General features: G+C 38.2%; 1 protein-coding gene across 1 annotated transcript in view; it reads right to left on the reverse strand.

Moving 5' to 3' along the window:
- CDK6 (cyclin dependent kinase 6) overlaps window positions 1–18,279 on the reverse strand; it is a 136,298-nt gene that overhangs the window by 101,564 nt on the left and 16,455 nt on the right. Inside the window, exon 3 of the mRNA XM_058821055.1 lies at window positions 3,690–3,825. Within this exon, the coding sequence (XP_058677038.1) occupies window positions 3,690–3,825 (136 nt within the window). The remainder of the gene's footprint in view (window positions 1–3,689; window positions 3,826–18,279) is intronic.

Here is an 18,279-nt window from a genome sequence, read left to right on the forward strand (position 1 = left end):
TCATTGCTGATTCTGATTCATGCCATATGGAACATATATTAATCAGGTCTGACAGAGGAAGCCAGCAAGTGTGAGCGTGACTACAATCCAGCAGTTACAAAGGCTGACTATGGTTCTCTTTCAAAAGTGAACACTGTGTCCACAAGTATTTGGAGTAGTGTTCACCATCCCTCCAGCTCAAAGTAGACTCCATTAAATAATAACAGAAGGGCTTCAGCAGAAAATATTTAAAACTGCTCTGTCCAGAATAACCTAGAACTCAGAAGCCAGAGCCACAGAAATGGACGAGAGCATCCACACTCCTGGTGACAGAAAGGGGAAGCGAGCATGTCTGCTCTAGATCCCGGGTGTGTATTCCCACTACCAGGCAATGTCTCACAGGAAAACTACCTCTCCTCTATCATGTTATGGACACCTGTCTGTATCTTCCTAAAACACCCTCTGGGGTGATTCCTACTGCAGGGACTTAGGCATTAGAAAGGCAATGTTGAGCAGCATTAAGACAAAAGCTCTAGCTGTGTTTGAATGACCAATATGGCTCATTTCTCTGAACTCCTACAGTCTGACAACTGCCTGCAAAACACAAAGAAAGTTCTTAAAACGGTACCAGTGTCACTTTTATTTCTTGACAGGTGGTAACCAAAAACCCCAGCATGCCCCAAACCAGCAGAAGCTGCACCTCCCTTCCCAAAATGTTATGTAATGATGGTAGTCAATTCACACTAAAAAGATCTTTTAGGGCTGATGCTTCTCTCATAGTAATTTTATGTCATTCAAGGTCCACTAACAACTGTTGATTTTACACCAGGGTGCCAAAGAGGTATATTAGATCCTTCAACTTCAAGCTATTCCAGAGCTTGGCTCATTTGGCACTTCTGTGCTGCTGACACACACAGAACTTTAACAGATGGTCCTACAATACTGGCAGTTGTTTTGTACTGTGCTGGCAGTGAGGGGAAATACTCTACACAAATTGTCTGCAATTCTGGAAAATAAATGAATTACAAATCCATATTAACCTCAAAAGCCAAACTATAAAAAGTCAGATTAGTCATTTAACGATGTATGTTCTCTGGGTTAAATGCTCAGCTGCTACAAAATCAGAGTATTTTCCTGCAGCCAGGAGAAGTATGTTTTGCTTCAGTTTCTGTCAGGAATATCCATAAAGATTTTATAATTACAAAGGTATTGAAATATACTAAAAATAAGCCTTGAGACCCTTCCTCATGTGATCAGCCCTGACTATCAGCAAAAGTACCTCCATAAACTGGATATTTTGACATAAACATGAAGCAACAGGGTGCAACTTAAGTTAACTGAATCTCTCTCTTTTCCTGTGCCAAACAGGATTCAAGAAAAAACACATCAGCTACTGTGAAAATGTTGAAATCAACAGTGATGACCAAGTAAACAGCAATTTTACATTTTTCCTCACCCATTTAAAAAGTGATTATGTACCACAAGCTGAATTTTACAGTCACTAATTTCACTAGTTGCAGTGGAACTTGCACTGTACATAAAAGACCAAAATTGCTCCTCCTTGTTTTTGTGTGGCTTTTCTACTTTATTCTGCCAAACTATCAGATATAGCAACTGGGTTAACTAGTAAAACATTTATGCAGAATAGTGCTTTTCAAATGTAAGCACAATGATTTCCTTCATCAGTATTAAATCTCCATGAAATGTATATCCAAATACATATTTGACAGTCTCATAGTGCAATTTCAGAACAGAATTTTTGGAAATCATAAATACTTCAGTACAGTGCTCATGTCTTGTATTTCCTTTAAATGAAACATAGATCAAAAGATACTTCAAACTGAGATTTCAGAGGCTTGGTCTTTCAGATCGCATCAATTTCAATATATTTAGTTAAATAATATGCCAGTCACCTTGCATCTTATTTTCACAATGTTAGTTCAGTTGAAATAGAGTTTATGTAAGTAGCTTCAAAGTCCTAAGAGGAAAATAGAACCTTAACAGCATTACAATAAAATAGTCTTACAATATAATAGGTACATTCCAGTCTTCTTCTGACTGAATCAAAGCTGTATCCATTTTTCAAAAATTTTATTTAATCCATTACGTTTGGTTAAAAACATGGTTGCTGGAACTGACTGGTATTATACATATGTGACTTTGACACCGTGAATAGATCTTTATTCAGTTTAGTTCTAATTTTATACTGAAAGATCACACACCTCCTAAGTCTGAAGCTGTTAAAAGAGCTATTAAAATAACTAAATTTTCAACAGTTTTCATGTTTTCTTTTCCTCCCTGGGAACTTTTGCCAGACTAAGATGATACAACATACTTCCAGAAAGTACAAGTGAAAGATAATGGATAATGCATGTCTGAAAGCATAAATTATTTCTCCTCACAAAAATGAAAAAAAATAATCAAAAGAAATGTTAAAATGTCACAACATCAATCCCTCTGCTTCTCTTCCCAGGTACAAACCTTTTGTAAAACACCCCAATCTATGATCAACGTGGCACTTTGCTGTGAAATTCTCAGAAAAGCAGAGTTGGTATATGCATTTTAATAACAATAATGCAGGCACATCCTACCCTAGGTAGGGGTCCTCCCTTACAGATGCAGAATATGAGATAACATGACAACAAAACTTCATTATTGTCCTCCCAGTTACTGAGAGCCTTCCCAGCTTCTGTGACATCTGATCATGACTCTCCCCACCCTTCAGCCCATGTCCTCTGCAGAGCACACCACAGGCACACAATGAACCTTTCTTGCTCTCAGAATGTACACAAACTCTCCTGGCAAGAAGGACATAAAGCAAAAGTACTCTCTTGGGGAAATAAAAGGCAAAGGAAAAGGGCTAAGGAGTACAGGATTTATTTTATCCATTCTAGCAATATCCAGCACTTCACCTTTAAGGGAAGGTTCAAGTAGTCTCTGCCGAAACAATAACAGAATCATCTGCCTGCAGCTGGAAGCAAAGGTCGTTCTTAATGATTTCCCAGAATCGTGGAATCACAGAATGGCATTACTGCTATTGGGAAACACCTTAAAAATCCCACTGCCATGCAAAGGCAGACCTTTCACTAGACCAGGTAGCTCAGAGCTCCATCCAACCTGTCCCTGAACACTACCAGGGGTGGGGCAGCCATGACTTCCCTGGGCAACTTGTTCCTGCGCCTCACCACCCTCACAGTAAAGAATTCTTCCCTAATATCTAATCTAAACATACTCTTTCAGTTTTAAACCACTCCCCCTTTTCCTGTCACTACATGCTCCTGTAAATAGTCTCCATATTTCTTGTAGGCTCCCTTCAGGTACTGCAATCAAATCACCTCTAAGCCTTCTCTTTTTCAGGCTGAACAATCCCAATTCTCTCAGCCTTTCCTCATAAGATAAGTGCTCCATTCCTCTAATCAGCTTGGGGACCCTGCTCTACACCTGCTCCAACAGGTCCTTCTCCTTCCTGCGCTTGAATGCTATATTTGGAACAACAGTAGAGATTCAGTAAATTTAGAACTCTGAAAGAGGAATAAAATCACAAGTGCAGCATTTTTCACAAAGAGATTATATCTGTTACTTTGTGCTGCAGTTCATGTCCCAAGCTGGCCACTACTCAATTTTGATGCAACAAAATCCTAGGGATCACAACACAGTTTGTCTGATTTATCTCTGAAATACTGTCTCCTAAAATCTTTCTCCTTAAATACCTTTATAGTTTCAGTAGGCACTCCAGGCTCTGGAACTTTATCCAAGTAAGTAGTCAAGTCTTGATCCACATGTTCAAACACTAATGTTAACTTGGTCTCTCTGTCTGTTCGTGACACGGTGCACACATCAAACAATCTGAAAAGAGGAAAAGAACAGAAGAGGTAAGTATACAGGAACCAGTACAGATGTAACTTGCATCTCAAGCATGTCCATTTAAATTTCTTACAGTATACAGAATGGAAAAGAAGGAATACCTCCAGAATCAGCATACTATTTGAAAAAAAGCTTTGTGCACACGATGTCACTACTTCTTTCATCACTTTTGGTCATTCTTTTACTGCAACTTCTTTATCATTTCACCTTGTTGCACAACACCGAACTAATCTACAAAGCTCTTCATAATACCACATTCCTATCTGATTACTTTCTATTGTTTTTTGGTTTAAAGTAGGATTTCTCTCATCCTCTCCATCTACCATGCCAGCTTTAATCACTGTTCTACCTTTTTCAAAAATATCTGCTCATCATTCTGTGCTTCACACCTATATTCATACCAGTGATTTTCACTATCCTTCCTCAAGTCCCACTTCTACAAAATCCTAATAGGAAACCATCTAAACAGCCAGAAGGACATTTCTTCCTGGCTCACATACTCTACTCATGTGCTTATTCATTTATATTACATGATCTGATCACATTTCTCTCTGAGGTGAGGCAGAAAAATCCATCACTACTTTTAGTAGGTGACAGTAGTTTTAAAAAATGAATGAAGTTACTAAGAAAAAGGTCTAGACAGTTAAACTGAAGAATCTCTCATTGATAACAGCATAAACTAGTGTTGATACTATGGCTCAATTTTCAAACATCATATCAGTGATGCTGGTGTATTACTTTTATCTTTCATATTCCTTCTTAGAATTACTTTATTAAAATTTAGAAGTGCAGGACTTGTGGTAATGTTATCAAGTAGTATTTTTGTTGTTTGTTCAAGGACTAAAGGCTTTATACGCAGGATTTGAAAACAACTGATCACACACAAAGCCTTGGGAGTCCCTTCTTTTCCCAGAGGACATCTGACAAACAGACAAGATGTATGTGAGATCTTGGACTGAGATTTTACTTCTTACCTTAAATCTCAATGTATTTCCCAAGAGAAGGAAAGACTAGAATTGGCATAACCACTTGAGAAGAATGTAATTCGGGTTTAAGAGAGCAGTGTTTTTCACTTGGCATTTACCATTGTAAGGCTGTGCTCTCATTTGACAGCATTTCCTAAAAAATCATTAGTCTGACATTGCAAAAATGTTTATTAGCCACCATATTTTGAAAATGTATACATGCACATTCATTTTAGGTGAAGGATGCTTTTCAGTGAGTAATAAATTAGGAACCAGAGTTCCAGAATATGATACTAAGAGTGTCACCCTACCTCTGCTTGAAGACTAATCTGTACTTAATCTGTAATCATAATCTGAACAAACAAACATTAATTATTATAAGTAACACAGTGACCGTAAGAGAAAATGCGTTGGCACATTTCTCGTAATGACAGATAACGTTCTCTAAGATTCCCTCAACAGGATGTACATGTCCTGTACATGGTAAACAAGTTCTGTAAAAAGTCACAAACCTTCCTGAAAAATGAAATTTACTGGTATTTGGCTGGAGGTTAATAATCTGCAATATATTTATATAAATCAATGTGGAATGTAGCCAGACTGCCTATAACCCCAACACATGCAAATAGAGAGGAGCCAGACAGGTCTCAACATCTGAACATAAACACTGGAAAATATTTCCAACTGTATGATTCCTTTGTGTTGACCTACATTCACCTAAAATGTTCTAGAACACCCCTTTTGCCAGGTATTTAATACACTGGCAAAACCCCCATATTTTCAACTATAGCAGAATTGCAATTAAAGTAAAAAAGGAAAAAAGATTTCACTGTATTAAACTTAGAAGCAACATGTAATTTCCAACTGACTGAGGAGGAAAATGTTGACTCTGTTAATTCTTCTGTATGTAGGTTATTTTGATTCTGGCATTTTCTGGCACAGCAAAATAAGGAACTCAGAGAAGCACAATTCTGGTTACCTTTTACTGAGTAATAATATTATCAGTGAGTATTCATATTATCTTTCCTTTCCACATACTTTTTATGTGAAACTCTAAATGCTTTACTGTTAATCATAAAAGCTTCAGATTCTGCACTGGGTCGGGTACAAATACATTGTGTTTACTCACAGAAAATATAGCTGCTACCTTAGAAAGATAATAATTTAAACCACAAGTTATATTAACTCATGATATTACAAAAAAAAACCAACATCTGGCATTGCTCCTGCTAATCATTCTTGAAATAGATTGAGAAAGACACAGCCTCTTTATTTAGTAGTTTCCACAGGGATAAAACTACTTTATATAAATTATAGTCTCTTACATTCACTGTGAGAATATCATCCATAAAATTGTCTTTGTTAATTAGGAACATCTCTGCTGCCTACATTGCACATCTCTGAAGCCATTTCCTCATGATTTTCTGTATGTGACACATTAACATGGCACATGACTGCCTCTCTGGAATGGGCAAGAGCAAAAGGTCTTTTATTTAAAGAGTTACTATGTGGACACTGTCCCAAGTGAAGTAAATGTACCTCAATTAATACAGGATTTCCATACTGAATACTTTGTAAACACAAGCCCTGCCCTTCTATTGTACTTACAAGAGAAACGTTTGAATTATTTGATTAAAGCAAGATCCGCTATGGGAAATCCTGCAAGTATTTAACAAGATGTTTGGCTGGGAGTCATACACCACCCAGTGTGTCCATCTGAACTGGAACACTGTTGAAGAGACACTAACAGAGAACCTGGGTTTTAATGCACACATTTTTTTCAAGTTAATTGTACTAAAGCAGGAGCTTATCAGCTACAAATCCCTGTCTCTGTTTTATGTGTTTAGTGCCTAGTGGATCTTCCTATAATCCAGCAGAATACCCGCCTTTCTACAAAAATATTTTGGGATTTTTTGCATGCAGAAAACCAGATGATGCTCCTTGAAGTCAGCTTCTTACAACACAAAAATCTGACAAATGCAACCTCAGCTCACTTTCATTTTACAATATGAACACCTAAATGCTTTTAAAAGAAAGACAGTTATTACTTTGAAAACTATTGCATCTACTGAGTGGTAGGTTGCAACTGATCCCAGAAAGTCCCTAAATGTTACTAGATTTGCTTTTGAGATGATCTGAGAATTGCTATGAAGTTTCCCACTTTCAAGTAGCATAAACATTTTTTCCAGTTCAAACTGAGATAACAGCGATGGAGATCAGCCCATGACACCTGCAAGAAATACTGAAAGACAGATCTGACTGTAAGACTTGAAAAAAATGTAGGACATAATTTCTCTTGGCTACTGTCAAACAGATGAGTAGGTACATTTGGAAAATTAACTGGATCATAGTCAAAAGGAAGACCACGAATTAGATAGCTGCTGCCAATGCATCAAGGGCTTACTGTTATATTTCTGCAGTAGGACTAAGCCAACATGAATACATATGTACCCCTGTATGGTCACTCAGAGCACTGAACAAAACCAGTCCTCGCCTCCTAAAGATTTCTAATAACATGGATTTACTTTAATTTTCTTTGGAACAGTGTCTTCCTCAAAAGAGTTACTTCCTAGCTTATGCATAACAGAGCAAGAGAATTGGAGCCTTTGATTTATATGTAGGAGAAATGCTTTAGAAGACTGTGGTTATGTAAACAGTGGCATAATAATATGCTACAGTTTTAAGATTTCTCAAGTCTGAGCAAATACACAGATGAAAAGAGTTTGGTGGCCTCAACCTAACTCTGAAAGCTATTTATCTGCATGACAGAAAACCAGCACAGAACTTATGTATTGACAGTGTTTATGTAAACACCACAAGATTGGGATACCAAGACTATCACAAGCCATGACTGAGGTTTATGGACAAATAAGGGGAGGAGGACCTGAACAACTTCTGCTTTTACTGCCTTTGGCTTAGGTTAATCCTGGAAGTTCATAAGCACAGAAAATTTCTGCCTCTCATACCTAGAAGTGTTGAAGAACAACAGTTGGTCGTCCTTTTAGTCCAAATTTCAGCAGCAGCCTCAGACTCCTGTGCTCTCAAGAAGTCACTCAGCAGCAAGCCCTTTGTACATCTCAACCTTATAAACCAGGTACTCCTTAAAAAAAAACAGTTTGACCCTTACTTTTAATATTAGCTACCTTTTCCTTTCTTGATTTTGATGCAAAAAAAAGGCTGCTGACAGAAACTAGTCTCTACTTGGAATCACAAATACCCAATGTATTGGAACAAAGGGGTCATCTTTTGGATGAAGAAGACAATAGCTGGGCAACTGAACTGGAACATGTGCATTAGGAGAACCAAGCCCAACGCAGCAAAACAGGAAATAGAGTTTCCCACTCTGAAACATATGACAGAGTTCTTTCCCTCTGTTCAGGACATACTGCTTTGTCTCATTTTAATCAGCAATCACCCACTTCTCCAGGCCTCTGAATGCTGGTATTTCAAATGAAGAGTTTTCTTGCTCACAGGAGCTTTAGTAAAACACTTTTAGATGGGAAAAAAGTGCACATGCAGAGGAAGAGGCCACTAAATTCAAAGTATTTAAATGGCATTTTCCCTGATATAACATCTGTAGAACCACACAGTAATGCAAGACCTAAGTTCCATTTTCAGAGGCACGTGGGGTCTTCAAGAGCTTCACAATGTCCTTTTAACTCCAGCTGCAGCTGCGCCGATGTGCATCAGCGCTTAAGGTATGGCTCCACAGCAGACTGCAACATAACAAGGACTCTGACTGCACCAACAGAACCACCTCAGTACTGGAAACCCACAGCATGAGGGCACACACTGCCTGCAGCACAGCCAGCAAGCCCAGAGTCAGCTCCATCCAGCCACAAGTCAGGTGCCCAGAGCCAAGCTTGATTAAATAATCTTGGGTATGTCTACAGTGTTCACGGCAACTTTATGTCTTAAATCCTTATTCTCTACTTCCTACTGAGTTCTTGGAGTTTGTGAACATTTCTCCTGCTTTGCTATCCCTCCAGGGAAGAGTAGCAGGATCACCTTTTGTCTCCAGGAGAAATCTCTTTCAGGCAAACAGTAGTAAAGGTAGATTTAACATCAGGTAAAATCAATTAATTTATCTAGGACAAGTAAATGTTCTGTAGATAGATGCTTTCAATTCTGAAGTCACTCATTTATTATCTGCTGTGCACAGAGCAGAAAGAGCTACCACAGAGAAGCAACTGTAGAATGAAAGAAAAGCAGCAGAAAATCCTGTTCTGGACACCCACTCCAGCAGAGCTCAGCCAACACTGCTGCTCACAGCCCACTCACCAGTGAGGTTTAAGGAAAGGAAGGGGGACATTAGGATGACAAGGCAATCGTTCATCTGCAAGCTGAGGTTTGTGCTGTAATTTTTTCCAGTCTCTCTCCCTTTCTGACTTGGAAAAATTATTTAAAATGCTAAGCTGTATAAAAGAGGTTTTTGTTCTTTAAGTGTGCGTGAGGAAGAGAGACAGAGAAAGTGACAGAGAGAAATAGATGCTCGTGAAAGCGAAGTAAATAGCACTGGCTAAAGTCCGACAGAATGGGCTGACTGGGCAAGCGTTCAACGCTCAGTCCCGACTGCAGCCCTGACCTGCAACACCCCTGCTCTCCTGCACTGGGCCCCACTCAAGCAATGACGAGCTCTGGTGCCAGACTGAATGGTTTTGTGATGCAGACAAATGTCTGCTCCGATGAAACCACCAAAATCAGTTTTCATTTTCAACAAAAACCAAGATTTGTGCCCAAAAGATGAAAAGGCTAAGGACATTTTCTCACTGTGCCACCCAAAACCACTAAAACATGCAGTTGTTAAAAGAGTTTTACTTCAAGGAAAAACAGGCCTGACAAGATGTTCTCTGCACCTTTCTTTGTTTATAGCAGCACACTATCTCTTTCAGCCCTCACACTGTCATTTCCGTTTTACCTTCTTCCCAGAGGGAGATTATCTTTAACCGACAAGAACCAGAAAAGGATCTCGTAGGACTCCGTAATTCAAACTACATCCTGCCTTGCAGAACTCCTCTTCAGGACTTATCCAAGAGTTCACCAGTGTTTAAAATGCTTAATTCCTCACGAGTCCACGAACAATCTCAGTGCAACTGATTTTATCCAAACTGGCCACACACGGAGCCCTTGACAATACGGAGGGAAAATCCCAGCTGGGTGGTGCCTGAACACAGCCTGTGTGCTGCCCTACCAAACACTCTGTCCCAGGGCAGGCCAGGGACACGCCAAGTCAGCCCCGGATCAGAAAAATAACATGGCCTGTTATGAAGACAGTCGTTGACAGATTGTTTAGGATCAGCAATAGCTGTCTGACCTATTCATAGTGCTCTCATGTGATCCTTCAACAAGTAAATGTACACTGCCTTTCCAAGTCATGTACACTGCCGCTATACAGTGCTGTGAGCTTCCAGCAAGCTTCCAAAAGCTTCCAGTTCAGAGTACAAACTAAAGATGCTCCCATTCACTGGCAATGTGTTTGCATCTGTTGTTTTTTAGATTTTCTTTATAATATTTTCCTTAGGGAATAGCTGTATTCCCTTTTAGATTCCCTAATTTGCTCAACATGTAAGTAAAACTTATGCCTGAATATTGATTTTGTTTAATCCAAATGAAATGAGCCCAGTTGTTATTCTGGACTTCCAGCTGTACATAGTGTAAGATGAGATAAAACAAAATTCAGTCTTTACTGTAGCTCCCAAACTGCTTGTTACAGACTCCACATTTCAGTTCATATTTTGAATTCATTCTTGCGCCAGACCTACAGGATCTAGATCTAAGTAGAACATCTCTCTTCTAGGTTTAAGTGAAAACAACTCATCTTCAAAATTTATATTTCACAACAGTATAAATTATCATTCATTCTTCAGTGGCTTAATAATCTAATCTATGTACACATGAGATTTAATCGTGCTAACATATCAAAAATAACAAAGGAAATAATAACCCTTAACAAAAAAATATTCATTGCAAAAAGTCAAATTCAAAGTACTGTTCGACACTCTGTACAATCTCATATAGTTTTTTAAAAGCTTGCAATATTACAGCAGTTAAATTCACTTTTTAAAAAATTGTATATAATTCCAATGCAAATTTGAGTACAAACTTTTGCTTCTTGTAGATTCATAGGAGAACCTAAGAATAACAGAGCAGCTACTGTAGAAGGTGACAGAGGAGGTCCTCCGTTTTGACGCTTATCATCAATCCAGGGGCTGCTGTTCCTGAAAGACCTCCAGGTTACTCCATGGCCACAATTCTGGACGATGGTGGATGCACTGAAAACTCACGTGCTGCTTGAGCCCTAGTTAACCACCCAGCACAGGCGAAGCCCTCAGGTACACAAGCAACCTGAGAAGAAGCAGCCTGAAAGTAAATCTGAAGGGCCTAGCTGTCAGCCACTGAAAAAGCAAGCTAAGGGGGCTTGCTAAGGGCTGCCAATACACGGGAGAGCTGATGATGCTGCTGCCACTTCCCAGGATGGACCAGTAGTGGCACCTCTTGAAAGGAGTCCAAAGCCATGATGTGATGGTGAAGAGCAGGGGAGACAGAGCAATAGATGCAAAATATTTTGCTGTGGTTCTGTTACTGGCATGAAGTATTCTTGTAATTAACTGTGAGACACTGACACATTAAAGCCTTGTAAGAAAATACATTTCTATTTTTCACAGATAGAGTTGGGACAAAACAATTTGTCTTTCTCAAAGAAGGATCAAGAGATGACTTTTAGAAGGGGAAAGCTTCCACAGTTTAACAATACCATGAATTCTATTGCTAAAGCAAAAGAGCACAAAACAGAAGAAAAAAAAGCCTTAAGAAAAACAAAAGGCTAAATTGGCTGAAGTTGGCAATACTATACATGCACAACGTAAATAAACAGCATATATGTATGTATGTATGTAAGTACATATATGTACTTACATATATGTAAATAAAAAGAGATGTTAATAAGAAAACAAAATTAATTATATTAAATTACTTGGATTGTGTGGCTCTAATGTATTCAGGGAATACTATTACTAAGAGATTCTATATAGACCTTTTAACGTAAAACACTATACGTCCATGTATTAAACAGAAAGCAATTAGCAAAGGAGTAAACCACAGTAAAACAGTGCATGGTTCACTCTCATGCCCATTTGTTTATATTTGGGTTTAATATTATGTATCATTTCTTAAATGAAAAGTTATTGTCTCTCTAAATGACATTATAAAAAGGAAATCCTTGGTAAGAGAATGAAACCAACATCACTGGGAAACAGGGTGCAAATTCTACCAATCTGTTTATTGCTATGACAGCATGGTCAGTCAACATGACAACACAAGCTTTGAGTGGTATTGTGTTAAATTTTTTAGGCCTGTCAGTAGAAGAATGCATTTCTGAAGCCAGAGTACCAGTGTGCAGAGTAAACCTGTCATAGGTCTTGACCTTGCATGATCCACCAGCCCTGAGCTACCAACCAACTTATGCTGCACTTAACCTGCAGCATGCAAAGCACCTGGGTGATTTTTAAGTATACACATCACCTAAAGCTTCATCTGCCTTATCTGCCAGGCATCTTTCCTCTTTCTTATACTCAGCCAGTCATCACCTGGATAGAAAAAAGTAACCCCCTGTATGCCATTTCAACCCCTATCAGATTTTTACCTATGCAGTGAGAACTCCACAACTTGCGGCCCAACATGCATGGTCCCCTTCTGCACTTAGGCATCCTTATCTGTACCACAATCTCTGCTCCCTAAGTTTTTTGTTACTCTTTAGTACTAAATTTGTGAATATGGGCACTCATCTCTGAAAACTATGGTGATGATGTATTCTAAGGCATTTTTCACAGTATTTTTTTGTCCTTAAATTCTGAAACTGTGAACTGTTGTTTTCCCAGTCTTAACCTGGGACACTAGAATACAGCAATAGATGTGAATAGTTATTGTTATCTTAAAAATGGAAACAGCAATTTAACACCAGATATTGAAACTGAATGAAAAGAACTTTTAAAAAATGTCTGCATCTGTTGAAAGAACCTGTTTATGGATTCACTAGAACTGCTTAAAATTTCCTGAAATGGATCAGACATACCTGTCCACTTTCAACACAAGTGGTTAAGTGGGGAATGCAGCTGCCACATTCAGGATTAAGTCAAGTGAAAATTCAAAAGGTGTCTTATTCTCTGTGTGTTGCTTTCCACAAATTTGTCCTGCATGAGGTTGTATCACATAAAACCAGAAATGCAGTTCAGAGTGCTTTTGGTATACACGTGGAAAGGAGAGTGACTTCCATCAGGCTTTGATGCCAGATGTATTCCCAGTAATACTCCTGTGTGCCATGATGCCAGCAGCACCATGAACTTCAGACAAAGGGAATTACTCATTCACTTCAGCAAAACCTGGAAGGGAGCACAGTGAACTCAAGCAACCTTCCAGTGGCACTGTACTGTGTCCTGTCACCACTACTTCACATGCTACAAATAACATCCCATCTACCCAAAAGTAAACAGCACTCAGTTGATTTCCAAAAATCAAAATACAAAGGCAATTGCTCACATGGGTAAGAAAAACAAACAGATCTGGCGAGGTTTTGTGAGGAAACCTGATCTACACACAAAAACATTGCCCCCTTCTTTTTAAGTTGCAGATGTAGCAAAAAAAACTGAGTGGCAGAGCAACAGATAACTTTATGCGAAAAAGTGAAGTGTAAGAGGATATTTATGCTAGAACTGAAATATCAAAACTATGGGACTACAAAGTACTTAAATTCAGCAGAAGGCAGATTTACGGCTTGTAAGAAAACTATCAACTTCATTGAACATACCAGTCTTTGGCTAGCCATCATCAGACAGGTCAAACGCCATCCACCCACACCACAGCCCTGCACAGCCTGTGAAGCAATGGGTTCTCCTCTCAGCTTCCATGGAAAAGATACAACTCCTGTGATGGAGCTACTCAGAAACTGGGGGTTAGTTTGAATGGGTCATGTAGGTCCTCATTTATTCAGGAGAAAGTAGAAAGTTGACTGAATCACTGTGGGGAGGGTACTGTTCTCCCTGCTTGCTATGGAAGATGCCTGATGACTAACTTAGAAAAGATGCTTTAATTTAACTGAATTTAGAAGATATTATTATTCCCCAGAAAGAATGTAACCGATCATTTTTACTTGGTGGGAATGCAGATTCTGTTCAGTTCATTCCCGAAGTTATTTTAAAATATTTCTTCCATGTAGAAGTTAAAACAAAATGGGAGACAAGTCATAACAAAACAAAAGAAAACCACTAAAACCACCTCTGCCCTATTCACTCAACCCTCAAAGACTAGCATCAATCTTAAACAGCTCAACATACAAGACCCTTTACCTAGGCCTCATGAAGTTGGTACATTTATTTAACTGGCCTTGGCACAGGTCCAGAATTTCCTTTAATCTGAAAGGAACTTTCACCTGTGACAAACTTGCAGGATTAAGTTTAATATTCATGTTCTGAAGAACAGAAACAAATGGGACTAATAAATCTTCAACAGAAATTTACAAGATTCTTCTGGCTTGATAAATTTAGCTTGGGGCAATTGCTCCTTAACACTCGATACATAAAAAGGGATCCTTTTTCCATTAGCACACAAATTCCTTACACATTTCATCTGAACTACATCTTGCAAGTGTTTTAAGAGTTGGACACCATTGTGATCTTTTTCCCATTTGTGACCATTCAAATGTGGCCATGCAAGCTCCCTGTCTGCCTTGTCAATTCTTCTATGAAGCTGTCTTTTTTAATTAATTCATAGCACATGTAAAGTAAACCAAAAATATCTATTTTTGTAAGACTCAGGTGCTGTCATCCTCCAGCTCTTAAGGTAGATGTCTGATACACATTTCCTCCCTTTCTAGCCCATTTACATGGCACAGTGAGGAAACCATTTAAAGATTAACGCACATGGAGTGCACTATTCTATGGACTACACAGCTCTTTAAGTATTTCCTTTAAACTCTTGCACACATATGTAAAAGAAAACAAATTAAAGATTATTTGAAGAGTTTGGCAATGAAAATGAGGTGTTAGTAGCATTTTGAGCTGGTAATAAATTTTATTCGACTGTTTTATTACTACAGGGCAAAGGCAACTATTTCTTTTGTGGTGTCTTTCAGCAGCATGAGATGAAGGTTTAAATTTTAATGTATGGGTAGTTTTGAAGTAAATTCAGCATTTTGTAAATTACAGTTTACGTCAGATGTAAATACATGGCAAAACTGCTTTTTGATTGTTTTGCATACATCATCTTTCACATTTCTGAAAGAAATGAGCAAACTGTAATAAATCTCGCAAAACAAGGTCTGGTTCCTGGAGTGCTAAAAAACATTTTTACATGAAGGCAAATGCAAACAAGGCCCGTGTAGCCAGCTGGTGCCAGCAAAGCAGGGTGTGCTCTGTGATGCCCAGGCAGACAGTGTGGGTCTGGGCTGAGCTGAGGGAGGGCTGGGCACAGCAGAGCCCATGGCCAGCGTGGCTCGGTCCAGCTCCCAGCATCAGTGAGCTGGGAGGCATCTGCCTGGGAGCGAGGCAGGGCTGGCTCCCATCTGCTTGCAAATGCTGCAAGGACTGACAAAGCAGTGATCATGGACTACTTAAGATCATAGAGAAGTCAGTGAGAGCCTTAACTTGCCCGGAATTATCGCTTCAGGTCTGTCCTGCTCTTACACTATTCCCTACACCAAGAACCACCTTTCTCACTTCAGAGTATAAATACTGGCTGAGACAGAAATTGTTCTAACCGTTTCTAAGCCATATGTGAATTGTTTTATTAATGTAATTATTTTAATTTCAAGAATGAGTCAAGAGACAATGAGGGCTGAATGAGTAGCTCCTCAGTATTTTCTATATTCCATCCCTAAACTCCACAACTTACCTGTTTTGAGAAACAGCACAAAAATACCACAGTTGATGGTCTTAAGCCTTTGTAGAGTTAACTAAACAGGCAATGGTGCACACCACAGAGCCCCCACAGAACCACCACAGTCTAAGAAAGCCTCTTCTGTGGTTAGCCTGCCTATTCCAGTGACACACTACTTTTTTTTCCTAACCTTCACCTTTTTCCCAACCAACAGAAACACTTACTTCTCTTAGTTCTACTTTAGTGCTTCTCTTCATCTTCAACTTTAAAAAGCAGTCAAGGAAAAAAACAAATTGTCATAAATATTAAAAGTATGTAATTATACTGGACATCATCAGAAAAAACAAATTTTTTATGTGAATCTTCAGGTTCACCTCACCACAGCTATTTAATTATGGTGTCACTGAACTACAAATTTTATCAATTGCTATATCATGTAACTTCTGAACTTTTGTGTGAGTGAACAGTTACCAGCGATTCTAGCCTTCAAGACAATTTTTTTTCACTGACATGTGCAACACACAATGGAAGAGAAAGAGGCAAGAAATAAGAATCTAAACTCAAGGACTAATTAAATTGAATAGATACAGGGAGTAAAGATGTGGATATAGACAGTAAAGATGTCGCTCCATCAATTTAATGAAGAAAAAAAAATCATAAAACTGTCAAGATAAGTTAAGTGATTTAGGAACAAATGTCCCAAATTACAAAATAATCTATGTATTTAGGGTAATCAGTACATTTGGGAATCACTTGTTATCCAAAGTCTCAGAGATTCTCAATGACTTCTCAATAATTTTCAATTAATATCCTAAAGCCTAAATCACAATATAAGATTGGAAGAAAAAACTGAGACTAGCTGACTGCATTAATAAGCACTCACACAAAAGACATTTGCATTGAGATGTGTAGATACTGCAGCCCACAAGACGTTTCCCAGTCTTGCAACAGCAAATGCAGAGGTAGGAAAGATCCAGCCCTGGAGCTTTTCCTTATGGTGCACTTCAGCTTGAGAGCCTTTCCACCACCCCACGTCCCTGAAGCAGTAGGATACTGAAATAAAACTCCTAAGTTATTCCAGGAAGCTGACCTCTGCCATTTTACACAGGATATTAAATAGACCCCAGCTGTCTCCACTTAGAAGTGACTTAGTTCACATGTTTCATAAAGGTCCATTCAGCTGCTTTCTGAGTTATCGCAGAATTGAAGTCACTTTCTGTGAAGAAAAACAAACTATCCAGTGATTTCCCTTACCCACTTTTCATGCAGGCATATCTCAGTTTTCAAACATCACAACTGGCATCTACATGTTCTAATGCAAGAATCTGTGTCTCGATTATGAAAATATTTGATTCACAAATAGCTGTTTCAAGTCCATTGGAAGAAACATAAAAAGTAAAGCTTTCTTTTTTGCTAAATCCAGGTAGACACAGTAATCTACATTTCTATGGATGCCTCAGTATGCAAGCACTTATGGTGTATGACTATGGATCTGAACACACAGTGCAGTTCACATAATTTCAAAAACAGATGGCAGGGAAGTTACATGGATTAGGATCTTACACAGCAAAAGAACATTTCTTCAGGCTTGTGAAAATAATCATCCTATTAGAAGTCCACAATAATCCATGTCCATTCAGAAAATTTTAGTTTTATTCAAGAACTCAACAGACTTTTCAAAAAAGCCTCCATTTAAAAGCTGACAAATGTTACTTCAATATTTTTGTATAAAGGATGTGCTCTGGGATGACTGAGTTCTTGAAATGAGTGACTAATCCTGATAAGGGATGGCAATTTCATGCTTGAAAGAAGAAAGATTAAAGTGATCTTGAATTCTACAAGATCTGAATACTTTCAGAAAGTATTAAAGGAGATACATAATCACATAATCTAAATATTCTCTAAAGCCCCTAAAAATAAGTATATTTGTACTGTGAACAAGAGGAGAAAACAGCCAGCTATTAAAAAAACCTAATTGTGCTGCTTTTAAACATTGACATTCCCTGTTCAGTTGTCCCTGTTGCTGCCCAGGTGAGTTTAAGCCAATATATGCCAAAAGATGCCTGGGGTCTTTGCCACTGATATTAATATTTATAATTTGTATTTACTCTTTCCAGAACATATTAAATAAAATGTATTATTTTATTATACTTAAGAGTGGGATGGCATTTCAGTTCCATGTTCCCATTTTCAATATCATGCAACTTTTTAAAAACCATTAGCTTTTGGGATGTTTTTTTCCCTGACTTGCCCTTATCCCCTTTCCATTTTTTCTAAACTTTAAAAAAGAAAACTGTCCACACATTTTTAAAGTGCAGGCAATAAATGTCTAATAACCCTAATCCATGTTACAAAATAATAATTCTCAAGTTAAATAGAGTAAAATCTTGACATTTTCATGGTTTTCCTTTTCCACATATACCCACATGTGTAATATTCATATCCAAACAGCTTGATAGATTATTTACTTTACTACTACTATATTGTTTTAGTAGATCTATAATAAACAAAACTGTTTTCAAGCCTATGTCAAGTTATGTCAAATTATAAAACAGACACTTCACATAAAAATTATGGAGCAGAATCTTTTAGCAGTATTGAC

The sequence above is a fragment of the Ammospiza caudacuta genome, chromosome 1 (genome assembly GCF_027887145.1).
Source record: "Ammospiza caudacuta isolate bAmmCau1 chromosome 1, bAmmCau1.pri, whole genome shotgun sequence".
Taxonomy (NCBI): Eukaryota; Metazoa; Chordata; class Aves; order Passeriformes; family Passerellidae; genus Ammospiza; species Ammospiza caudacuta.